This window comes from Mytilus californianus, unplaced genomic scaffold, assembly GCF_021869535.1.
Source record: "Mytilus californianus isolate M0D057914Y unplaced genomic scaffold, xbMytCali1.0.p SCAF_1, whole genome shotgun sequence".
Taxonomy (NCBI): domain Eukaryota; kingdom Metazoa; phylum Mollusca; class Bivalvia; order Mytilida; family Mytilidae; genus Mytilus; species Mytilus californianus.
The window spans coordinates 76710336-76737819 of NW_026262581.1; the positions used below are offsets into that span (position 1 = coordinate 76710336).

The window sequence follows — 27484 nt, forward strand, 5'->3', positions numbered from 1 at the left end:
TCAGAGAGATACATACACTAAAACACAAGTTATGTCTGGAAGTTACAAAAATGCATATTTTTGGCCCCTTTTTGGCCTCTAATTCCGTAACTGTTGTTACCATAAACCCCAAAATCAATCCCAACCTTCCTTTTGTGGTATTGAACCTTATGGTAAAATTTCAGAGAGATCCATACACTTAAACACAAGTTATTGTCTGGAAACTAGAAAAATGCTTGTTTTTTGGCCCCTTTTTGGCCCCAAATTCCTAACTGTATAAGGCAATTACCCCCAAATTCAAACCCAGCTTTCCCTTTGTGACATGGAACCTTGTAGTACAATTTCATAAAGATCCATACACTTACACACAAGTTATTGTCTGGAAACTAGAAAAATGCTTGTTTTTTTGCCCCTTTTTGGCCCCATATTCCTAAAATTTTGAGGCAATTACCCCCAAAATCAATCCCAGCCTTCCCTTTGTGATATGGTACCTTGCAGTACAATTTCAGAGAGATCCATACACTTGAACACAAGTTATTGTCTGGAAACTAGAAAATGCTTATTTTTGGCCCCTTTTTGGCCCCTTTTTCCTAAACGTTTTGGGCAATTACCCCCAAACTCAATTCCAGCTTTCCCTTTGTGATATGAAACCTTGTAGTACAATTTCAAAAAGATCCATACACTTACACACAAGTTATTGTCATGAAAATAGAAAAATGCTTGTTTTTTGCCCCTTTTTTGGCCTCTAATTCCTAAAATTTTGAGGCAATTACCCCCAAAATCAATCCCAGCCTTCCCTTTTTGATATGGAACCTTGTGGTACAATGTCAGAGAGATACATACACTAAAACACAAGTTATGTCTGGAAGTTACAAAAATGCATATTTTTGGCCCCTTTTTGGCCTCTAATTCCTTAACTGTTGGTACCATAAACCCCAAAATCAATCCCAACCTTCCTTTTGTGGTATTGAACCTTGCAGTACAATTTCAGAGAGATCCATACACTTAAACACAAGTTATTGTCTGGAAACTAGAAAAATGCTTGTTTGTTGGCCCCTTTTTGGCCCCAAATTCTTAACTGTATAAGGCAATTACCCCAAAACTCAAACCCAGCTTTCCCTTTGTGACATGGAACCTTGTAGTACAATTTCATAAAGATCCATACACTTACACACAAGTTATTGTCTGGAAACTAGAAAAATGCTTATTTTTTTGCCCCTTTTTGGCCCCTTATTCCTAAAATTTTGAGGCAATTACCCCCAAAATCAATCCCAGCCTTCCCTTTGTGATATGGTACCTTGCAGTACAATTTCAGAGAGACACAAGTTATTGTCTGGAAACTAGAAAATGCTTATTTTTGGCCCCTTTTTGGCCCCTTATTCCTAAATGTTTTGGGCAATTACCCCCAAACTCAATTCTAGCTTTCCCTTTGTGATATGAAACCTTGTAGTACAATTTCAAAAAGATCCATACACTTACACACAAGTTATTGTCATGAAAATAGAAAAATGCTTGTTTTTTGCCCCTTTTTGGCCCCTAATTCCTAAAATTATGAGGCAATTACCCCCAAAATCAATCCCAGTCTTCCCTTTGTGATATGGAACCTTGTGGTACAATGTCAGAGAGATACATACACTAAAACACAAGTTATGTCTGGAAGTTACAAAAATGCATATTTTTGGCCCCTTTTTGGCCTCTAGTTCCTTAACTGTTGGTACCATCAACCCCAAAATCAATCCCAACCTTCCTTTTGTGGTATTGAACCTTATGGTAAAATTTCAGAGAGATCCATACACTTAAACACAAGTTATTGTCTGGAAACTAGAAAAATGCTTGTTTTTTGGCCCCTTTTTGGCCCCAAATTCCTAACTGTATAAGGCAATTACCCCCAAACTCAAACCCAGCTTTCCCTTTGTGACATGGAACCTTGTAGTACAATTTCATAAAGATCCATACACTTACACACAAGTTATTGTCTGGTAACTAGAAAAATGCTTGTTTTTTTGCCCCTTTTTGGCCCCTTTTTCCTTAAATTTTGAGGCAATTACCCCTAAAATCAATCCCAGCCTTCCCTTTGTGATATGGTACCTTGCAGTACAATTTCAGAGAGATCCATGCACTTGAACACAAGTTATTGTCTGGAAACTAGAAAATGCTTATTTTTGGCCCCTTTTTGGCCCCTTATTCCTAAATGTTTTGGGCAATTACCCCCAAACTCAATTCCAGCTTTCCCTTTGTGATATGAAACCTTGTAGTACAATTTCAAAAAGATCCATACACTTACACACAAGTTATTGTCATGAAAATAGAAAAATGCTTGTTTTTTGCCCCTTTTTTGGCCCCTAATTCCTAAAATTTTGAGGCAATTACCCCCAAAATCAATCCCAGCCTTCCCTTTGTGATATGGAACCTTGTGGTACAATGTCAGAGAGATACATACACTAAAACACAAGTTATGTCTGGAAGTTACAAAAATGCATATTTTTGGCCCCTTTTTGGCCTCTAATTCCTTAACTGTTGGTACCATAAACCCCAAAATCAATCCCAACCTTCCTTTTGTGGTATTGAACCTTACGGTAAAATTTCAGAGAGATCCATACACTTAAACACAAGTTATTGTCTGGAAACTAGAAAAATGCTTGTTTGTTGGCCCCTTTTTGGCCCCAAATTCTTAACTGTATAAGGCAATTACCCCCAAACTCAAACCCAGCTTTCTCTTTGTGACATGGAACCTTGTAGTACAATTTCATAAAGATCCATACACTTACACACAAGTTATTGTCTGGAAACTAGAAAAATGCTTGTTTTTTTGCCCCTTTTTGGCCCCTTATTCCTAAAATTTTGAGGCAATTACCCCCAAAATCAATCCCAGCCTTCCCTTTGTGATATGGTACCTTGCAGTACAATTTCAGAGAGATCCATACACTTGAACACAAGTTATTGTCTGGAAACTAGAAAATGCTTATTTTTGGCCCCTTTTTGGCCCTTATTCCTAAATGTTTTGGGCAATTACCCCCAAACTCAATTCTAGCTTTCCCTTTGTGATATGAAACCTTGTAGTACAATTTCAAAAAGATCCATACACTTACACACAAGTTATTGTCATGAAAATAGAAAAATGCTTGTTTTTTGCCCCTTTTTGGCCCCTAATTCCTAAAATTATGAGGCAATTACCCCCAAAATCAATCCCTGCCTTCCCTTTGTGATATGGAACCTTGTGGTACAATGTCAGAGAGATACATACACTAAAACACAAGTTATGTCTAGAAGTTACAAAAATGCATATTTTTGGCCCCTTTTTGGCCTCTAGTTCCTTAACTGTTGGTACCATAAACCCCAAAATCAATCCCAACCTTCCTTTTGTGGTATTGAACCTTATGGTAAAATTTCAGAGAGATCCATACACTTAAACACAAGTTATTGTCTGGAAACTAGAAAAATGCTTGTTTTTTGGCCCCTTTTTGGCCCCAAATTCTTAACTGTATAAGGCAATTACCCCCAAACTCAATCCCAGTCTTCCCTTTGTGATATGGAACCTTGTGGTACAATGTCAGAGAGATACATACACTAAAACACAAGTTATGTCTGGAAGTTACAAAAATGCATATTTTTGGCCCCTTTTTGGCCTCTAGTTCCTTAACTGTTGGTACCATAAACCCCAAAATCAATCCCAACCTTCCTTTTGTGGTATTGAACCTTATGGTAAAATTTCAGAGAGATCCATACACTTAAACACAAGTTATTGTCTGGAAACTAGAAAAATGCTTGTTTTTTTGCCCCTTTTTGGCCCCAAATTCCTAACTGTTTAGGGCAATTACCCCCAAACTCAAACCCAGCTTTCCCTTTGTGACATGGAACCTTGTAGTACAATTTCATAAAGATCCAGACACTTACACACAAGTTATTGTCCTGAAACTAGAAAAATGCTTGTTTTTTGGCCCCTTTTTGGCCCCTTATTCCTAAAATTTTGAGGCAATTACTCCCAAAATCAATCCCAGCATTCCCTTTATGATATGGAACCTTGTGGTACAATGTCAGAGAGATCCATACACTAAAACACAAGTTATGTCTGGAAGTTACAAAAATGCATATTTTTGGCCCCTTTTTGGCCTCTAATTCCTTAACTGTTTGTACCATAAACCAAAATCAATCACAACCTTCCTTTTGTGGTATTGAACCTTATGGTAAAATTTCATAGAGATCCATTCACTTAAACTAAAGTTAGAGTGCGAAAACCAATGTGTCTTCGGACGACGACGACGAATACGAAGCCAACGTCATACCAATCTACGACCGCAAAAAAATGCGGTCGTTTGCTGTCGTTTAAAAATGCCTTCATACATCTTAAATTCCATGCTACATACAATTCAAGAAAAATATTCAACAAACAAATAAACTGCTTTGCTGAGCACAGCTGGATACGCCAGCAGAGGTCCAACCCTGAACAGTTTGGGCAAAAATGGACACAATATTCAAGCTTGATACAGGTCTGAATTTGGATTGTAATCAAATATTTGACATATTATAGGTTTCTGAATAAATGAAGTCAAAGAAATTGAAATTGGTTATATAAATTGAATTTATATTCAATTAAAGATTTCTTGCTGTTGTGCAATACACTGTGCTGTTGCGCAATACTTAGTAAATCTGTTGTCAGACTATAAACAAATAAAGTTGAATTAATTCTCAATGTCATATTAGAAATTTATGAAAATGTAAAGGGAGCTTACATCAATAGATATAAACAATTCACCAAAGTTTCATGAGAATTGCCGACAGCATTTTTGAGTTATTGTCCGACAACTGGAAAATGCCCCCTTTTTTAATGAATAAAACCCCATAACTCAGAAATGGTAAACAAAAAATTTATAAAATTCTAAAGGGAGCTTACATCAATAGATATACACAATTGACCAAAGTTTCATAAGAACTGCTGAAAGCATTTTTGATTTTTTGTCTGAAAACTGGAAAATCACCCTTTTTTTATGAATAAAACCCTGTAACTCGGAAGCAAAATTATCATGAATCATAATAATGTTAATATGCCTTACACTAGATTATACTACCGATTTATTAGTTGATTACTGGTACCTGCATCAATTTCAATGTTCAGATGAATACATAAATCAAAAGCATTTACCACTTTTTTAATTCAAATCCTTTCAGTGAACTTCCCAGATTTAAAATTCTTTACGGATACAGGAGATTGATCTGTCAAGTTCAAAATTGTCCTGAGTCTATAGAAAGTTGTGTATGATTTAAACCGATACTATCTAATCTACAGTCAACTCAAAGTTATAAAAACAACAAAACATGTGAAGATATCACATAAGACAACCACTGACAAGTCAGTTTCCTAACTTGCTAGCAGTAACTGTAAGCCAGCGCAAAAGCCTAATCTCCCAATATATTTCCAAGCCGTTGTACACTCTAATATAGGTGGCTGTACCTCACTGTGACATATGATTTAACATCATATCAAAAGAAATCATGACCTTGTTCGATGGACAGAAGAAACCTGTACAGAATTTTCAATACAGAAAAACAAACACAACCATTAAGGTTTATTTAAAATAATTTTTGTGATGATCATTTACTCGCTTGGTCGTGGGTCACGAATCAACAAATTATAGATAATCATCCCAAAACGACGGATGGATTGAACAGCAGAATTTCTTGATAAACTAGGAGATGAACACATGCTACATGTAAAGTGCACCTCGGCACTTGTATTGGTTGTGTTTCGTCCTGGTATTCCTTGGAAGGTCTTCAAATTATTAAATGGTTTTGAACTTTTTTACATTCACGATGAAAATGACAATCGGCGAAGTACTAACATTTACGTTATTCTGAAGTCTTCATGATAAATGAAAACAGTATTTGTTTGAAATTTTTATATATAAACTGACATTATGTATTAACTAACAGACATATATAATAAATATTTCTCTGGAATTAGTGACTCCTTTAAATATTTTAAATTCCCTGCTAGTGAAAACTATAAATTTAAAATAGCGAGAATAAAACTTGAGCATGTTGAGAACCACAACATATAAATTATTTTCTGTGCATGTTGATTGATGCATATTTTATTTTGATTGGTACCAAAGTCAATGAAACTCTGTGCATTAAAGTTCTACACATAGGGGAAAATGTCAACACACAACTATGTTTCAATTTTAGACGTCACGGTTATAAATGAGGGTTTGAACTTTGAAGTCTGAGAATGGGGTTTTCAAATATTTATTTTAATTATTTTCGCCCATAATTTGATTTTCCTTTCTTTTATATTTAAGCACCATTCTAAATCTCTATTCTTTTAAGTTTAAATTAATTTCAGGGCATTTTTCTTTTTTCTATGAACCTCATACAGACCCTCATATACTAGAAATTATTCTCACACAAAATTAAATAATTTACCCGATTCAATGGTAAAGTAATTCGATCAGGGAAGACTCGTAAGTTGGATCATCATCTATTCTACTGATTTTGCTTGCAATGGGGTAGGACTAAATAAATCTGTTGTCGATTTTTTTTTCTCCGACAAATTTAGATAACAGAAAACTACCGTAAAGGGCATTTCCAAGTAGAGGAGGGAAATGTTTCCATAAGTCTTGAATTTTCAAAGGGTATGAATCAATAGCGGCAACAAGACAAAAAAAGTCGGTATATTAGCATTTAGTAGCTAGTCTGCTGCACTAGGCATGTTAGGTGGAAATCGTTTAAAAGAATATAAAGAATTTTTTTTCACGGAGGCAACTGCCTGCCTCAGTTTCCTCAACGTAAGCTACGCCAAAGCTGACAGGGGAACTTATCCTGCAATGATTCTATATTCAGTACCAAATATATATGTAATTGTCCAAAAAAAAATTTGCTGTTTCCAAAATAAAATTTTGTAAAAATTCATGTCATTCATCCTGATATTAAATAAATATATTTTCGTTTTCATATCTAGTATTTACAACAGAAACCGAACAGAGGAAATAACAAAAAACATACTCACCTAACCTGTTTTCATACGTTTAATTACCTAGCATCTTCGTTTAATTTGCATTTAAATCTAAATCTAAATAAGAATTTAAAAAAAAAGAGCGCAAAATAGAGATCATAGGAAGTGGGGAGTGAAATGATGAAATAAGCACAAGTATGCTAACATGCATGTACCTCCTCTTTCAGGCACACTGTTATCTGGTGATGGTTCTTCATTTTCCAAATACTTGTCACAAAGATGTGCATTGTTATAAGCAAGATCGATGAAAAATCATAGGTCTAGTCTTTTGAGATTCAAATGTTTATGCCGAAGAGGTAATTTGTATGACAGGTGCGCGAACACATTTGTAATCATAATCTCTATTACAAATATTTATATTTAAAACGATTAGGATATGGGTTATTATATATGTTTGTATACTGCAGATGAAAATATTTGAATATTATAATTTTACCGAAACACTTTACCTTGTGATTCTCGTAAATCGCTAGTTCGTACAATCTCTTCTTTGAGATTACACAAGAAAAATTATGTAAACATTCTCCATGTGCGGGAAAATTACTATAAAGAGGCCAAGATGAGTAGCGAATAATATTGAAGGTATATGTTGTAAAATCAAATGCATCTGATCAATGAGCATATGTATATCTTTTTTTTCACTGAATCTCTTAAACCGCAGATGAAGGAAACATTGTTAAGGAATGAAAATCTGGGAAAAGGGAGATAATCATTTGGTTCTATTTGTTTTCCAGAGTCCGAGAAAGCATGACAGTCAAAGATATAACTCTATAGGGTTATTACAGAAAATAACTTGCGTGTGTTATTACAGATACTTTCATGAGTTGTCTACTCTTTATTCCTTAAATTTTCTAAATCTGTAATAACATATGTTTGTTATTTGTAAAATTATTTCATTTATAGTGGGCTCTAGGGAACTCTTGAGACTTTGCGCAGAAACTAAATGCATAGCCTTGATAACTAATTTTTTAATTAAATTAATTCATTTTTTATTAACCATGGTAAATCAATGAGACGAGGCTTTTAAGGGATAAACTTAGCTGTGATAACAAGGCTAGGTTATTAAAGGAATGTAACTTATTATATAAGACACTTGGGAAATTATTACTGAGAAACTTGCGCAGAACCTCATTACATGCTCTGGTCACTATTTCTTACAATAAATTAAAATACATTGTAGTTTAGCATGATGTATGTCTGAGCAAATGCTTTGAAGTGATATAGAGAAGCTGTGATAACACCCTTTAGTTATTACAGGCATATTTTTTCTGTAATAACATATAGGTGTACTATGCAAAATTGGCAAACTATGAACTGTTATATCTTTCAATAGTTAAGTATACATATAGACAAAAGTAATATCAATAGAACTTTTATACATTTAAACTAAACTAATGGTGTATATTGTCCCTTTGAAACATGTAACATACATATGTTATCACAGTTCTGTGATTTTTTAGTCCACAATAACAAATGTATGTTATTTTTCTGTAATAACCCTATAGAGTTATATCCCTGACTGCATGAAGGGTTAATTTTCTTTTTTTTGCAGTGCACTTTTTCTCCATTCCTTCCTGAAGCAATAGTACGATAAAAACTCTTGAAATGGTTCAGTTACCTGGTAACAGGTTGGGAACAAACCCTCTTCATGGTGTTTTTACCTGTATAGAGGGATAAACCTTCTATAGAGGGATAAAATTATCCCTCTATAGAGGGGTATTTTTGTTTAGACTGGATTTAAAGCAAAATAGGGCAGATTGGCATTTTCTAGTTATATTGGCTATAATCTATAGCATTGTATGCATCAATAAATGCACTTTATTAAAAATTGGGATGCCAAGTTTTTTGCTAAAGTGACAGAACTTGAAATCTATTGTATAGCTATCCGAACACCTGATCAACAACAAAAGGGACAGTTGACCTTTAAATTTTAAGTTAAATCTAACATTAGCACATACAACTTCTCGTCCAATCAAATTGCTTATATTTGCCTTCTAATTTTCATAGTACATACTTTTCCTGTGTACTAAGTAACTACGCATGAATGACCACAAGGGTAAGATTTCATTGTATCGTAATCAAGATATTTAAAACAAAAATTGCCATTGGCTATTTTGAAATAAAATACTGTGTTCCAAATTAAATTAAATAGTTTGTTATTAGTTTTCACATTGATTTTTAAATATCCTGCTATTAAAATCTTTGGATCTAAAAAATGTTTTTGACAATTGCAAATTTTATCATTTAAATAAAGGGTAATACATATGGTTCTTTATACCTTGATTAGAGTACAACGATATCTTAAAATTATGATAATGTATCATCCATGCAATTACTTTGTACACAGAAAAGTGTGTACTATGAAACCTTGTGAAGGCAAATTAAAGCACCTTGGTGATAATTTTTTAAACTTTCTTAAGGAAAGTGATCTATTTCGTCATGAATTGATTGATTTATTGATTATTGGTTGCTTAATGTCCAGTGGCAAATATTTCATGCATGTTCAGGACGATGTCATGAATTGAAAAACTGTGATTATGTCTGAAGATAATGTGCCACCTATATATTTATATATATAAACATATTCTGATAAATCTTTTTGTTTTTACTTTGAACTAATAAAAAAAAACCACACAAAACCTATAATCTCTGATCTATTTGTAGTTGCTTTTTAATGCCTATTTGCTAGACTATATCTTTGGGGACAAACTATCTACATGTTTCAAATTTATTATAGCTTTAGTTTTACTGTGAAATTAAAAAAAAATGTTTTCAAAACATGTAAAGCTTCCACTGCAATTTAATTATTGCCTGCTTTTGGTCAATTTATTTTGTCATCTTACCTTGTAAGAAGAACATGTATAGTAAAACACCGCTTTATATCAGTATACATACTTACACCAGCAGCTACCATCTTTTCATTCTGGAGTGAAGGGCCTTTTGAAATCACATATTTTACAATGATACTAGTGTGTAGATTAACAAAATTCGTTAATGAGCTCCGTTTTACAAACACGTGTGATACAAGTAGTCAGCCAAAATAAACTATCAATAGACCAATTAAAAGATTACTCGAGTTGTAAGTATGTGCTAAATTGGATAGTCTATGGAAAGGTATATACTATGAAATTAAGAGCTCGGGGCAAGCCCCTCGCTCTAAATTTCATAGTATATACCTTTCCATAGACTAACCTAGACATAGAAATTCTGTTCAGTGAGGCATAACTGAGTAGAATTTACCTGATCATCACAGTTTTCAATTAAGATGAACAATAGGTTGTATATTCAGTCAGTTTAGCAGTAAACTGGGCATGTACAAATTAAATTAAGTACATCAATTGATGCATACAATGCTATAGATTATAGCCAATATAACTAGAAAATGCCAATCTGCCCTATTTTGCTTTAAATCCAGTATAAATAAAAATACCCCTCTATAGAAGGATAATTTTATCCCTCTATACATTGCTATAGAAGGATTATCACTCTATACAGTTAAAAACACCATGTAGAGGGTTTGTTCCCAACCTGTTTAAGGGCATACCATACTGTAGGCTGTAACAAGGTCAGATAATAATGCATTCAGAATAACCTAACTTTATTGCAACATTGCACTGTTGCTATAAAGAGGGTATGATTGGGGTACCCCAAATGACTAATGACGGTAAAATATTTGTTAAAATAATGTCAACGATATACATTTTAGTCCACTTGACGGTAACGGTAGCTATAAAATGAGATTTGACGAATGACGATAAAAAATTAAGGCTCATTTGACGCTAACAGTAGCAAATAACAGATGTTTGACGCTTGACGATAAAGGGCATTCCTACCCTCTATAATAAGCATAAAAAATTCACTTATATCACTTCATCAAATAGGTTACTTGAATTTGAAAGTATTTGCGAAGGTAAAAGAACATGTTGTATATAATTAAACACACAAAATCTACTGTAGGCCGGGTCATATCGTCAGATCATAGATTTTCGTATGTCATATGAATTCGTACTATGCATGCTTTTTCAATGGAAATTGTGACGTCACATGCAATGCATTCTAAATAGTATGAAAACCCATAATACGAGGATAACATTTCAGACAAATTAAGACTTTATTTTTATCATCGATATATTCATATAACAGTTATTAGTATATATGATTTCACAAATTTTTTAATTGTATTCATCTTTGAATTTTAGGAACCTTCTTGCAGGCCTATAAACATGATAAATTGAGGAACACTTTCCAAAATCCTTAGTGAAAATATCTCTTTCCATTTGAAAGTTGTGTTCAATTGCTTTGAAAAAGTATCGAAAGATTAAATTTTGTGTTTTTTTTTTCATGAAACATGCAAATTTCAAACTGAAATATCTGGAAAAAGAAGTCATTAATGAAGGTATATTTTTCTATGCATATTTCGATGGTGCATACTAAAATTGTTATTGTTTCAGAATTTAAAAAAAATCAATGAGAGATCTTTTCTGTAGCATATGCTCTTAAATCACCTATTGTTGTGCAGTTATCTATTGTCCCTCTATTGACCATGTCTATCAATACAGTTCACTGCAATTATGAACAGGGAAGTTCTCAAACATCTTTCCTAACTTACTTTATTTTGGACCCTCTACCATGTCTTCAAAGTGACTAAGTCAATGTAAGGACCTATAAAGACAATACTTACTATGTAGTGTTGAAATGATCGCTTTTAAGAATAAGTTTATTCTGAGGATCAATAAGATACATGTATTGTATCTAAATGTATGGACTCTTTAAACAACATCACAGTAAAAATGAAGATGTGATATATTCCCTGTTTGTAATAAGGTTTCTACGGGTACAGCCAAACTTTCAAACCAAATCTTTTTATCTATGAAAGAATTTATTAAAGGTTTTAAATACTTCGTGATAAAAAAAATCCCTGCCTTAACGAATTACCAATTAAGTTATTAACATTGATAATACAGGGTTTAAGCTAGGATTTTGAGGGCTTTTGTCACTTTTGCGCGAAATGAAAATCAACCTTATTTTGTGTAACAGCAAGGGACCAAGGATGTACATGTATACTGTAAATTCAGAAATTATTGCGGGCATTTATTATTGCGATTTTTTAAAAATTAATAAAAATACGAGTTTAACTATTGCGAAATTTGGAAAAGCTATATACATGATATACAGTTAATACATTGTATATCTGATATCAGAATGCAAGTTTTTGTCGAGCCTGCGAGCTCGACTAAGGGATAGTGATCCGGCGGCGGCGGCATTAGCTAACTTCTTAAAAGCTTTATATTTTAGAAGGTGGAAGATCTGGATGCTTCATACTTTGTATATGGATCATGCCTCATGTTACGAAGTTTCCGTCAGTCACATGTCCAATGTCCTTGACCTCATTTTCATGGTTCAGTGACTACTTGAAGAAAAGGTAAGATTTTTTGTAATGTTAAATTCTCTCTTATTATAAGTAATAGAATAACTATATTTGGTATGTGTGTTTTGGTCTGTTTTTCTTAAACTATAAGCAATAGGTCAACTATATTTGTTGTATGGAAGAATTGTTAGGTGTACATGCCTGCCTAGCATGGTTCATCTGACCTTGACCTCATTTTCATGGTTCATTGGTCAATGTTTAGTTTACTTGGTTAATGTTAAGTTTATGTGACAGTTGTAATATAGCTTTATATTTAGGACTATCAACATAATATCAATGATTAGTAAAGAAGGCGAGACATTTCAGCGTGTGCACTCTTGTTATTATTGCGATACTCAAGTAGTCGCATTATTCGCATTAATAAAAACCTCGCAATAATTTCTGAATTTACAGTATTACTAGCTATACATCTTTGTCAGACTTTGAAGGACTTAGGCATGCTAGGCAGTTATTGCACGATTTGACTGATTTGGCCCTTAAATATGAAGATTATGATATAGGATCTGGAAATCTAGTTCACAATTTCACTTCAGTTTGTTCCAGGGGACATTCCTGATCAACAAAAGTTGGATTCCATTTTTTTAAAACCAGGAATCACAGCATAAAATAACGCAACATCCTACAAGCTACATGGTCACACTCTAGCAGGCCTCTACAATAACTTTTTTTTCAACTTGACCAATAGGACAAGTACATTACTTGTCAGAATGGAATTATAACTTGTCCAAAAAAACACCTTTATATTAACCTTTTTTGCATTTTAGGTTGATTCAATGAACAAAATGAATTAAAACAATAGAACAGAATTTGATTTATATCTCTTGATATCCTTTTCAAAAATATGAGTCGAGAACAACTGAATCTAGTCATGTCTAGTCACAGGACTTAGGTTCTAGTTTTCATCATTCACCTGTCAATCTACACTCATTTGGTTTGTATCCTGGTCTTTTAAATTGATAAAATATTGATTATTATGATTAATGCCTTACCATGCTTACTACAATCAGCTTTGTGTTTAATATATTAAAATGTTTATTCAAACACAATCAAATATTGTTTTATCTAAATATGATAAAATATGATTTTATGAATTTTATGGTCAATAATTTCTCATTTTTGTCTCGCCTTGACAGAGTCAAAAAGCTAGACATAGGTATGCTGTTTCCAGCGTCGGCGGCGTCAATAATGTATTAGTTTGTGATAAGGTCTAGTTCATGCTGAACCACTAGTGGTAGGTCAATGATATTTGGTATGCAGTTGTATTAGCATTTGCACATCTCATTACCATGGAAATTGATTGGCCCCGCCCCCTCAGTCAAGGTCTATTGACTTTGAAACTTTTCATAGTTTACATGTATTAGTTTGTGATTAGGTCAATTTATGGGGAACCACTAGTGGTAGGTCAATGATATTTGGTATGCAGTTGTATAAGCATTGGCATATCTCATTTCCATGGAGATTATTTGGCTCCGCCCCCTAAGTCATGGTCTATAGACTTTGAAAGTTTTGCTAAGTTAACATGTATTAGTTTGTGATTAGGTCAGTTCAAGGGGAACCATAAATTAGTGGTAGGCCAATGTTAATTGGTGTTCAGTTGTATAAGCATTATCACATCTCATTTCCATGGAGAATATTTGGCCCCTCCCCCTCAGTCATGGTCTATTTACTTTGAAACTTTTGCTTAGTTTACATGTATTAGTTTGTGATTAGATCAGTTTAAGATGAACTGCTAATGTTAAGTCAATGATATTTGGTATGCAAATTTATTGGCATTTGCAAGTATCGTTTCCATGGAGATTATATAGCCCCACCCCTGATCATGGTTCATTGACTTTGAAACTTTTACATAGTTTACAAGTTAATGTTTGTTTTTAGGTTTGTTTAAAGGGAACAACTTATAATAAGTAAATGGTATTTGGTATGCAGTTGTATTAGCATTGGCACATCTCATTCCATGGAGATTGTTTAGCCATGTACCTTCAGTCATGGTTCATCGACTTTGAATATTTGCATAACTTACATGTTAAAGTATTGCTATTTTAATTTTAACATTTGCATTATCAAAATTACCAAAAGGCGAGACATATCTCTTTGATAACAGTTTATTATTTTAAAAATGCTTTTGTTAAATAAAATTTATCATATATTTATTATAAAGCAACAGAATAACGTAGGAAAAGAGGTACTGATTTGTCTTGGTCCCGAAATGTCTCCAACGGTGCCGAACTGATTATCAAAGTTGGATTTAATTTATTTTCTACAGAATGATGTTACTTGTCCCTTCAGACAAGCTTGATATGGCTTTTACTTGTCCGACCTTTTTTTCCTCCGGTACTGGACAATCGGACAAGCGTTATTGTCGAGCCCTGTCTAGAACCTGTCAAAAGCGCCAAATATCTAGGCTAGACATTCACATCCAAATTGAAATGGAATGACCATGTTAACAACTTCTGTAACAAATTAAAGCCAACAATCGGCTTCCTAAAACGCAATCGGAACATTGGATCTACTTCTGTCATGTCTGTAAAGGAAAATGTGTATAAAATTTGCTTAGTAACAGATATATATATTTGTCTCTCTTGTTTGATTGATACAGTGTTACAGCTTGATCTTTTTCACAGGGCGGTCCGCCCGCCCTTTTCCGACTGACTCCCTGTGCCATTTTATAAGCTCTGCCCTTTTTCGTGAGTTCATGCCTTTATTGTCGTATTATTTTGATGAAAATAATATATAATTCCACCTGCCTTCATGTTTCTGACAATATGTGACCCTCAGCTAATTAACATTTACAGCAGGTGTTATAAGTTGTGATTACAGATAATTCGCTTATCGCTATCGGATGGGTCACTAATCCATTAATTAATAAGCCTCATAATTGACCATTATAATTATCTTTCCCAGTAAAATTGGTCAGTCGGTATTTCAATTTCAATATTTCTCAAAAGACCACAATTTGCAGTTTGTTTATCTATCATGTGTCTATAGATGTTTTTGTAGTTTCGTCCATTGAACAAAATTGATTTCCCCTGGACAGTTCGCATTTTAATTTCAAAGTTTCCCAAACAATCCCTATTTGCAGCTCGTTTGACGTAGTTTCATCACATTTTTTATAAAATTTCAACAAAATCTTTCGACAATTTCGATTATAAAGATAAAACTTTATTCAAAACGTTCAGAAATATTTTAATGAGTCAAACAGGTGCTATCTTTATCATGTGCTGCACATGCAAGAACGTATTCCTATAAATTTAATAGACACTAAAACGTAAAATACGAAATCATTTAGTATCAAATTAAATGAGAGAGACAATATATTTCTTACTGAGTAACTTAATTTAAAAAATGATAATTTCTTGCCTTTTTGTTAAACATGAACCAATCCGTAGATGAATCAGGATTCATTCTAAATTTATTATCCTCTTGTCACTTCCCGTTTTCATTTAGATTAAAAATCGAAAGTAAACTTGATCTATTCTTGATAAATTAAAATATACTGTCATTTTAATTGTTCCAAGTTTATTAAAATGAATTCCAAATATTAAATTAAATGTTTTTTACAGGCATAATGATTATGCAGTGAACAATTATTCGTAACAATTTCATTTCTGCTGTAATTCCTGGTTTTAAAAAAGAGGAACCCAACTTTTGTTGATCAGGAATGTCCAATGAAAATAACTAGGGATGTCAACGAGTACTAGAGTATTCGAGTATCGCTCCTTAGTACCGAGTATTGAATACCAAAAATGATACTCGACTAATCGGTTTCCTGTTAGAATGTTGTTGCCTTCTGAAAGTTTTTTTTAAGAGCACCTCCTAGGAAATCAAATATTAATCAAAATTGAAATACGTCTTGAATGTTTGCATTTAGTTGTCATTTAAAATTGCCTCGAACAGAGGTAGGCTATAAACAAGAGCACCTTTCCAAGGCTTCACTTTTAGCCAATCTTGTCTTTGTCATTCCTCCACCTCTGCACCGTAAGCGCAAATATTTTCATCAGGACTGTTGGTTACGAAAAAAAGTTGAGACGCTCGTCCCAGAAAAAGTTGACAAGATATTATTTCTAAATAAGAACAAACTCGTTGCACCCTGTGTCGACCCCTAATCAGCGCCCCTTTAGTGATCATTTAATGTGTTTCATTACGATTCTCAAATACTGTTTTTTGGAGTAGTTATTTTTCTATAGATGTTTATTAATTAACTAATTAGATTATTGCCAGTTTACATAATTAGTACATGCAGTAAAGGAGCTATCAATTATGGTATAAAATTCCTGTGACTATTATCTAGTCCTAGGTAATAATGTTGAGGGTTTTAATCCATAAGACAACGACCCACAATACGTAGAAAAATGTGTTAAATTTTGTGTTTCCATTTTGAAGATGTCTTTCCCAGCGAGTACTAGAGTATCGCTCAGTTAATCCAACGAGTACTCGATTAGTAAATCTTCACCGAGTTGACATCCCTAAAAATAACTGAAGTGAAATTGTGAACTGGATTTCCGGATTCTTCTTTTAATCTTCATATTTAAGCATCACATCAGTCAAATCATGCAATAACTGCCTTCATTTGTAGCATGCTTAAAGCCTTCAAAGATCCTGGTCCTTGAAGGACTTGATCATATGTATAGCTAGTAATATACATCCTTGGTCCCTTACCATGCTTACTGTTACCCAAAATAAGGTTGATTTTCATCTCGCGTAAAAGCGACTAAAGCCCTCAAACTTTAGCTGAAACCCCTGCTATTTACATAATAAAAGACTATGTTTGACATGTCCTTTTTATACGCCTTTTGACGGGACATATTATGGTATACCGTTGTCCATCTGTCCGTCTGTCGGTCCTTCCGTCGTCAACATGTCGGACATTAACTCAAAAACACTTCAACCAATTTGCATAAAACTTCGGTAAATTGTTCATATCTATTGATGTAAGCTCCCTTTCGTTTTTTATAAAATTTAGATTTTATGTTTCTGAGTTATGGGGTTTTATTCATTAAAAAAGGGGGGATTTTCCAGTTTTCAAACAATAACTCAAAAATGCTTTCACCAATTTGCAAGAAACTTTGGTCAATTGTTTATATCTATTGACATGAGCTCCCTTTTGTTTTTCATAAATTTTAGATTTTATGTTTCCGAGTTATGGAGTTTTATTCATTAAAAAAAAAGGGTGATTTTCCAGTTTTCGGACAATAACTCAAAAATGCTTTCAGCAGTTCTCATGAAACTTTGGAGAATTGTTTATATCTATTGATGTAAGCTCCCTTTCAATTTTTATAAATTTTAGATTTTACACTTCCGAGTTGTTGGATTTTATTCATAAAAAAGGGGTGATTTTCTAGTTTCCGACAATACCTTTAAAGTGCTTTGAGCAGTTTTCATTAAACTTTGGTGAATGGTTTATATCAATTAAGATAACCTCCCTTTATTTTTTCACAAATTTCTGATATGACATTGAGAAGTTATTGAACTTTATTCGTAAAAAATGCGATGGGCGTATCATGCGCTCATGGCACAGCTGTTTATTGAATTATCAATCAGCGTGCTAAAGTGCCCTTTTCGTGATTGGCTCCCTGCCCTTTTGAAATCCTAGCTGGAACACTGTGATACTAAATGATTTCTTATTTTACGTTTTTAGTGTCGGAATACTATCACGCATGCGCAGTACACAGTAAAGGAAGCACCTGTTTGACTCTTGAAAACATTTCTGAACGTTTTGAATAAAGTTCTATCTTTTTTATCGAAATTGTCAAAAGGTTTGGATGAAAAAGTTATATCAAATATGACAAATATACGTTAAAATGACGAAACTACGACAAACGAACTGCAAATTGTGATCGTTTGAGAAATATTGAATTTCAAATACGAACTGTCCTGGGGGAAACAATTTTGTTCAAATGACGAAACTACCACAAACGAACTGCAAATTGTGGTTTTTTAAGAAATATTGAAATTGAAATGCCGACTGACTGATTTTACTGGAGAAAATAATTGTGATGGTCAATTATGAGGTTTATTAATAATTAACGGATTAGTGACCCATGATCACCCATCCAATGGCGATAAGCGGACTACCTGTAATCACAACTTATAACACCTGTTGTAAATGTTAATTACCTGAGGCTCATAAACTTGTCAGAAACATGAAGACAGGTAGAGTCAGAAACATAAAGACAGGTAGATTTATAGCATTTTCATACGAAAATATTTTTACACTTTCCAAATTTAAGTGAAGAAATTGATTTGAAATACTTTCATCATTTTGAAAACCGTTTCGTAAATGACGAAAATGACGAGCCCTAGCAAAATCACTGATGATATATTCATTGCAATCAAAAAATCTAATTCTAAAAAGTACATGTATGGTATTGACACTTGTCTATAGTTAAAGACCCTAAGTTGACCTCAATATAAAAAATTTCTGTGTGTTAATCATGTTAATCATTACTTGTTCTCTCCTGTTGTTCAGAAACTTTTCATGATCCTGTATCACTACCAGAAACAATAAGAATTAGCCATGTACACTATAACTGAGGTTGAAATTGCTTTTCCCAATGGCTCTTTTTTTGAAGCCCACTCCTCTCCATGTTAACTCAAATTTACATTTGTAACATCAGATTCAGTAAAAATACTGAATATAATGTGGATTCATTACTATTCGTGGGATACCAATTTATTAGGATTGTTGGGTACAGGTGAATCACAAATTTAAATGTTGAAGGAAGAACAACTGTGTGTGGTCCTTAATTATAGTTGGGCTGCTGCTTTTTATACGACCGCAAAACTTTTGTGGTCGTATATTGGTATCATGTCATCGTTGTCGTCCGAAGACATTTGGTTTCCGGACAATAACTTTAGTATAAGTAAATAGAAATCTATAAAATTTAAACACAAGGTTTATGACTACAAAAGGAATGTTGGGATTGATTTTGGGAGTTTTGGTCTCATCAGTTTAGGAATTAGGGGCCAAAAAAGGGCCCAAATAAGCATTTTTGTCGAGCCTGCGACTTTTGTCGCAGAAAGCTCGACATAGGGATAGTGATCCGGCGGCGGCGGCGGCGGCGGCGTTAGCTTACTTCTTAAAAGCTTTATATTTTAGAAGATGGAAGACCTGGATGCTTCATACTTTGTATATGGATGCCTCATGTTACGAAGTTTCCGTCAGTCACATGTCCAATGTCCTTGACCTCATTTTCATGGTTCAGTGACTACTTGAAAAAAAAGTTCAGATTTTTTGTAATGTTAAATTCTCTCTTATTATAAGTAATAGGATAACTATATTTGGTATGTGCGTACCTTGCAAGGTCCTCATGCCCGTCAGACAGTTTTCACTTGACCTCGACCTCATTTCATGGATCAGTGAACAAGGTTAAGTTTTGGTGGTCAAGTCCATATCTCAGATATTATAAGCAATAGGTCTAGTATATTCGGTGTATGCAAGGACTGTAAGGTGTACATGTCCAACTGGCAGGTGTCATCTGACCTTGACCTCATTTTCATGGTTCAGTGGTTATAGTTAAGTTTTTGTGTTTTGGTCTGTTTTTCTTATACTGTATGCAATAGGTCTACTATATTTGGTGTATGGAATGATTGTAAGGTGTACATGTCTAGCTGGCAGGTGTCATCTGACCTTGACCTCATTTTCATGGTTCAGTGGTTATAGTTTAGTTTCTGTGTTTTGGTCTGTTTTTCTTATTCTGTATGCAATAGGTCTACTATATTTGGTGTATGGAATGATTGTAAGGTGTACATGTCTAGCTGGCAGGTGTCATCTGACCTTGACCTCATTTTCATGGTTCAGTGGTCAAAGTTAAGTTTTTGAGTTTTGGTCTTTTTTTCTAATACTGCATGCAATAGGTCAGCTATATTTGGTGTATGGGATGATTGTAAGGTGTACATGTCTAGCTGGCAGGTTTCATCTTACCTTGACCTCATTTTCATGGTTCAGTGGTCAAAGTTAAGTTTTTGAGTTTTGGTCTTTTTTTCTAATACTATATGCAATAGTTCAACTATATTTGGTGTATGGAAATATTTTATGATCTATATGTCAGTCACGCAGGTTTTATTTGACCTTGACCTCATTTTCAAGGTTCATTGCTCAGTGTTAAGTTTTTGTGTTTAGGTCTGTTTTTCTTAAACTATAAGCAATAGGTCAACTATATTTGTTGTATGGAAGAATTGTTAGCTGTACATGCCTGCCTAGCATGATTCATCTGACCTTGACCTCATTTTCATGGTTCATTGGTCAATGTTTAGTTTACTTGGTTAATGTTAAGTTTATGTGACAGTTGTAATAAAGCTTTATATTTAGGACTATCAACATAATATCAATGATTAGTAAAGAAGGCGAGACATTTCAGCGTGTGCACTCTTGTTCTAGTTTCCAGACAATAACTTGTGGAATGGTGTATGGATCTCTCTGAAATTATACCACAAGTTTCCATACCACAAAGGGATGGTAAGAATTGGCTTTGGAGGGTAATGGCTCAATTCGTTAAGGAATAAGGGGCAAAAAAGGGGGGAAAACAAAGGTTTCCAGGTTAATGGACAATTACTTAAGTACAAAACATAATTTAAAAGCAGTGTATTGGAAATTTGCCAATAACATTAGTATTAATAAACTACATTGGAAATTTGCCAAGAACTTTTAAATAGTATAATAAACTCCATTGGAAATTTGCCAATAACTTTAGTATAAGTAAATATAAATCTATGAAATTCAAACACAAGGTTTGAAACCATAAAAGGAAGGTTATGATAGATTTTGGGGGTTATCGTCCCTATGGTTTAGGAATTAGGGGTCAAAAAGGGGCCCAAATAATCATTTTTCTAGTGTCCAGACAATAACTTGTGGAACAGTGTATGAAATTGTACCACAAGTTTCCACACCACAAAAGGATGGTTAGGATTGGCATTGGGGGGTTATAGTGCTTAATCTGTTTAGGAATTAGGGGCAAAAAAAGGGGAAAAACAAGGGTTTCCTGGTTAATGGGCAATTACTTTAGCTTTGTTTCTTTATGTTGGTTCTTTTTGCTATTTGTTTGCTAGCTCTAGTATGAAATATTTTTAGCTGTTTCTAGAAACATCAAATTCTGTGATTTGAATACATATAATATTGTGTATATCAAAGGGTTCAGTGGTAATAAATTTTTATACTCAGAATTGATTATTCTTTGTTTGGGTTTTTTTTACATTAGAGTTACCTCCCTTACAATGGTTCCATACTACAAAGGAAAGACTGGGATTGAGTTTGATGGTTAATGCTCCAAAGGGGATTCGAAAAGTTTGGGGGTGGGGGGTTCCAATTTTTTTTACGGGGTTCATATTTTTTTTTTCCAAATTTTTCGAATTTCAAATTTTTGAAAAGTTTCAAGAAGAAATCTTCAATTGCACAGTATTGCACATTAGATTTGTAAAATCTTTGACCACATCTATTTTGTGTCAGAAACCTTTATTATGTCAAAAATTTGATCACAATCCAAATTCAGATAGTATCAAGCTTGAATATTGTGTCCAAATTTGCCCCAACTGTTCAGGGTTTGACCTCTGCGGTCATATCAGGCTGCGCTCAGCAAAGCATTTTATTTGTCTAGGCTACCAGTTTTGAAATTTCATAAGCCCATGTGGCTACTATATAATAAAAACTATATCATAAAAGTAAGGCTTATTACCAGATATATGGTTTAAGTTCATTTATAGGTATACAGATTGAGTTGAATCGAGTGACAGTTGAACATCTGAGAATACTACCGGTATAATGCAAGACAAAAGATTTGATTGATTATTTCAAAATTTCAATGTTAAATTTATATATTGAATTTTTGTGCCCCCGCCGTAGCGGAGGGGTCATTAAGTTTTACCCTTGTCCGTCTGTACGTCCCAAAATTGGTTTCCATTCTCTAACTTTAGTTTGCCTCAACCAAATGTTATGAAACTTACACACAAAGCTTATTAACACACAACACAGGTCAAGTTTGAATTTGGGTGGCGTCACTGTTACCGTTTTAGAGTTATGCCCCTTTACAAATGGAAAAATTGCTTCATTTTTTGTTTCCGTTCTCTAACTATAGTTTGCCTCAACCAAATGTTATGAAACTTATACACAATGCTAATTACCACAAAACACAGATCAAGTTTGAATTGTGGTGGTGTCACTTTTACCTTTCTAGAGTTATGCCCCTTTACAAATAGCTGAATTTTTCCTTTCCGTTCTTTAACTTCAGTTTGCCTCAACCAAATGTTATGAAACTTATAATACACAATACTTATTACCACAAAACTCAGATCAAGTACAAATTTGGTTAACTTCACTTTTACAGTTCTTGAGTTATGTCCCTTTATAACATTATATGCAAGCGGGGGCATCATCTGTGTCCCATGGAAACATTCCCCATTTATTTTTGTAGGTATTGATGTATGAGTAAAAATCATAAAAGATGCCCAGAAGAAAAGAAAACAAAATTCAAGAAAAAGGAGAGAAGAATTTAATTGCCAATGTTAAGTCTGATATGAAAAAGAATCAACAAGAGAATGACGTAGAAACAGTTTCCAAGGTTACAAGAACTAGAAACCGAGGAAATGGACATACCGGTATTGAAAAGCCTAATGACAATCAAAAGGGAAAAAGAAAAAGTAACTGTAAGAATAATAAATCAGACACTATCATTAAAGATAATTTAAAACAAGTTGAGAAAGTAAACCTGGATGAAATAGAGAATGATAAAGATATAAAGAAAGAACAAAATGGAAGAAGAAAGAGAAAAAGTAGCTCTCAGAATGTAAAAGTAGAAGACAATGAAAAGAGTGATGGCAGTAGTAAAGGGGATTTTGTAGATGGTGATGTACAACTTGACAGTTCTAAAGTAATTAAAAAAATAAAATTAGATCCATGGCCTAAAATGAAATTAGATGCATGGCCTAAACGTGACAACGAAAAAGAGTCAACAGTTTTGTCTAAAAAGTTAGAACCATGGCCACAAGTTCAAAACAAAGGTAGAAGAAATGAAAATCTTAATACTGATGGAAAGACAAAAGACAAAGATGCTTTTCATGGAAAGGAAGGAAATAGTGCAGGGAATGAGAAATTGCAAAATTTTGATATGATTAAGAAATTAAAAACAGACACAGGGAAAAAGAGGAAGTCAAATACCAAAAAAGAGGATATTCTTCAGAATACAGTTAAAGTGAAGAAACAGAAAAGACAAGCTACAAAATGTAACCAGAAGCAAAAGGACAATAATCTCGATACTACAAATTCAAAGGAACAGAATGAACAGAAAACAGAGAAAAAAACAAATGCTACAAAAAAGAAAAGAAAAAGTGAACCTGCTGATACTAAACAAAGCAAAAAAGTAGTTTTGGACAAGGAGAGTAGGGAAAAGACAAAAAAATCACTCAAAAAGAAAGAAAATAATACAAAATTAGATGATGTTGAGATAATGTCAGATAATAGTTCAGACAATGAAGATACACAGAAAAGTAGCCACAAAACCAATAGAGAGGTGAAAGATGTAGATTGTAAAAACGATGATAAAATTGAAAACAACACTTCTAATTGTCAACCATTAAAGTCCATGTCAAGTGTTAAAAAGAAAGTTGACATGGGAGATGTGACTTCAGTTTTGTTAATGATGGAAGGAAAGACAAAAATTGTTGATGATGCTGTACCCAGTACTTCAGGAATGCAGGGGGATGATGAAAGTGAAGATTTGATAGAAAGTGAGGAATCAGACTGGGAAGAAGTAGCAGGTATGTTTTAAAGCTTTGCATCTTTGATGTTTGGCCAGAAAAGAAAAACATGTGTTTAGGTTTTCCCGACCAACTCTAATTTTAAGTGCCAACCCTATTGTTTATATATGTGAATTTCTTAACAAAATGTCACCATCATATCAGTTGTTGTAACTGCTGACTTATCTCATCAAAATATGATGAAGAGTGTTTCACAAAATGGCAAGAAATTTAAAATTCTAGTTCATCTATATGGCTATCCCATAAAACTGAGATATATATTTTTTTAAATGTGTACTTAGAAAAAATATTTTGTACAAACCTTATCATTATAATGCATAAACACATTTGATGTTGGATTTCTTTCTCCTTAAAATTTGTTCAAGTAACTTTTTCTTGTATTACAATTTTCATTTTCATTACAAAAAAAGTCAAAATTTATTTTTATTTTACCATAAGTTTTGGTTCAGGGTTACATCTGTGAATGTGATGGATCCAACCACTTTATTATTTAAAATATTACCAATACATTGTTCATATTGTTTTGTAGTATTACCAGGATTACCAATACATTGTTCATATTGTTTTGTAGTATTACCAGGATTACCAATACATTGTTCATATTGTTTTGTAGTATTACCAGGATTACCAATACATTGTTCATATTGTTTTGTAGTATTACCAGGATTACCAATACATTGTTCATATTGTTTTGTAGTATTGCCAGGATTACCAATACATTGTTCATATTGTTTTGTAGTATTACCAGGATTACCAATACATTGTTCATATTGTTTTGTAGTATTACCAGGATTACCAATACATTGTTCATATTGTTTTGTAGTATTGCCAGGATTACCAATACATTGTTCATATTGTTTTGTAGTATTACCAGGATTACCAATACATTGTTCATATTGTTTTGTAGTATTACCAGGATTACCAATACATTGTTCATATTGTTTTGTAGTATTACCAGGATTACCAATACATTGTTCATATTGTTTTGTAGTATTACCAGGATTACCAATACATTGTTCATATTGTTTTGTAGTATTACCAGGATTACCAATACATTGTTCATATTGTTTTGTAGTATTACCAGGATTACCAATACATTGTTCATATTGTTTTGTAGTATTACCAGGATTACCAATACATTGTTCATATTGTTTTGTAGTATTGCCAGGATTACCAATACATTGTTCATATTGTTTTGTAGTATTACCAGGATTACCAATACATTGTTCATATTGTTTTGTAGTATTACCAGGATTACCAATACATTGTTCATATTGTTTTGTAGTATTGCCAGGATTACCAATACATTGTTCATATTGTTTTGTAGTATTACCAGGATTACCAATACATTGTTCATATTGTTTTGTAGTATTGCCAGGATTACCAATACATTGTTCATATTGTTTTGTAGTATTGCCAGGATTACCAATACATTGTTCATATTGTTTTGTAGTATTACCAGGATTACCAATACATTGTTCATATTGTTTTGTAGTATTACCAGGATTACCAATACATTGTTCATATTGTTTTGTAGTATTGCCAGGATTACCAATACATTGTTCATATTGTTTTGTAGTATTACCAGGATTACCAATACATTGTTCATATTGTTTTGTAGTATTGCCAGGATTACCAATACATTGTTCATATTGTTTTGTAGTATTACCAGGATTACCAATACATTGTTCATATTGTTTTGTAGTATTACCAGGATTACCAATACATTGTTCATATTGTTTTGTAGTATTACCAGGATTACCAATACATTGTTCATATTGTTTTGTAGTATTGCCAGGATTACCAATACATTGTTCATATTGTTTTGTAGTATTGCCAGGATTACCAATACATTGTTCCTATTGTTTTGTAGTATTGCCAGGATTACCAATACATTGTTCATATTGTTTTGTAGTATTGCCAGGATATGATAGTCCAAAGAAGTCACAGATTCCTTCTGGACCTATTGAGATTACTTTGGATGGACCACAAATAATGAAGAAAAGGTATTTTGGGTTCTAATTAGTAGGGGAATGAATTGAAAACATCTCTTCAAAATGTTATTATCCTAATTAAGGAGACTGAAGGTTATGAAAATGGTTGTATGAATAAAATCAAGGAATTATGGTGTATAAATTTATGTTGCAAATTCAGTCGATGCAATTGTAAACATTCAAATGCAAAGAAACATTTCTTTAAATGCTGTTCATTATCCAAAAGTCACAGTCAATACATTAATGAAAGCTTAAACTTCATTTAAATTTCAAGATAGTCTAGATGTTGGTTATAACATCTCTCCATTGAAGAATACTAATTTCATAATCAGAATTTTATGAATGCCATTGGGCATCATGAAAAGTTTTTTAGAAGCCTTTTTCAGGTCCTGACTAGATTTTAGGATCTCATTGGAAGTGTTGAGCAGATTTTAAGGAGTTCATTTAATGTAAGGACCTGATCTTGATCGGCCCAATGTCACCTTTCAGGATTTTAAGATGACACAGTTCAATCATTGTCATAAAAAATAATGAGCAATTGACATTTACGAGTTTACTTAACCATAAAAAGAGACTCTACATGTATGGATAAGCTGCCTTTTGGGTCACCTAGTTCAAAGGTCCTTTGTGAGTTTTTTTTTCAAATTTTGGCATCTGTCATAATTTTACTTTTATAAATCCTTCTTCCAATAAAATGTTTTGCCAATTGGTATCAGACTTGGCCACAATTATTCTAAGGATATGTTGTTTAAAAGAATATGACAGATGATCTGACCTGCAGACCAACAAGGCTGACATATATAGCTAAACATAGAACATTGTGAGTAAAATGCTGTTGTGATATCTGCAAATCCATTATAGGTAGAGAAAATCTGACATGCGAGAATATGTTCAGAATGTCAAAATTGTCATTGCAGTAATTCCTAAGGAGTCAACTGTCTATTTCTACCATACTAATGTTTATTACCAGTAGGAAAAAATATTTTATTATCTTAAGTATAGTATTTTTAAAAATTGACATGTTTATTTTTTCAGGAAGAAGAAAACCTTTGATATTAAAGCGTACTTTCAGAGACTGTCAAACAGGTTCCAAAAAGAAGTGAGAGAAAATATTCATAAGGTATGATATAAAATGAAAATGATTTGCATTAAACTGACAAGCTGAGTCAGAATTTGAAAAAAAATGTTGCCTTCAAGGTAACATTTTGCAGGAAGATATGCCATCACAGCCAAACACTTTTACCTAACTCATTGGTCATGTAACCACCACATGCTTGACAGAGAAGCACCAAATACCAATTATAAAGTCTTGGTATGCATGCCTACCAT

At 33.2% G+C, this 27484-nt stretch overlaps 2 protein-coding genes and 1 long non-coding RNA gene across 3 annotated transcripts in view; 1 reads left to right on the top strand and 2 right to left on the bottom strand.

Annotated features, from left to right (window-relative positions):
* The window catches only part of LOC127707833 (uncharacterized), a 164265-nt gene extending 159998 nt beyond the window's left edge, over nucleotides 1-4267 (bottom strand). The window contains exons 1-4 of the long non-coding RNA XR_007985037.1: nucleotides 3838-4267; nucleotides 2712-3193; nucleotides 1906-2389; nucleotides 471-1583 (exon numbers count right to left, since the gene is read on the bottom strand). This is a non-coding gene — a long non-coding RNA (uncharacterized LOC127707833). The remainder of the gene's footprint in view (nucleotides 1-470; nucleotides 1584-1905; nucleotides 2390-2711; nucleotides 3194-3837) is intronic.
* Nucleotides 1-7101, bottom strand: part of LOC127707685 (prostaglandin reductase 1-like) — a 32017-nt gene extending 24916 nt beyond the window's left edge. The window contains exon 1 of the mRNA XM_052212350.1: nucleotides 6983-7101. The gene's annotated coding sequence lies outside the window, so the exon portion shown is untranslated. The remainder of the gene's footprint in view (nucleotides 1-6982) is intronic.
* Nucleotides 7102-7452: 351 nt separating this feature from the next.
* LOC127707480 (DNA repair protein complementing XP-C cells homolog) overlaps nucleotides 7453-27484 on the top strand; it is a 46858-nt gene continuing 26826 nt past the window's right edge. The window contains exons 1-4 of the mRNA XM_052212033.1: nucleotides 7453-7570; nucleotides 22820-24161; nucleotides 26077-26167; nucleotides 27191-27275. Coding sequence (XP_052067993.1) covers nucleotides 22850-24161; nucleotides 26077-26167; nucleotides 27191-27275 — 1488 coding nt within the window. The 5' untranslated portion in view covers nucleotides 7453-7570; nucleotides 22820-22849. The remainder of the gene's footprint in view (nucleotides 7571-22819; nucleotides 24162-26076; nucleotides 26168-27190; nucleotides 27276-27484) is intronic.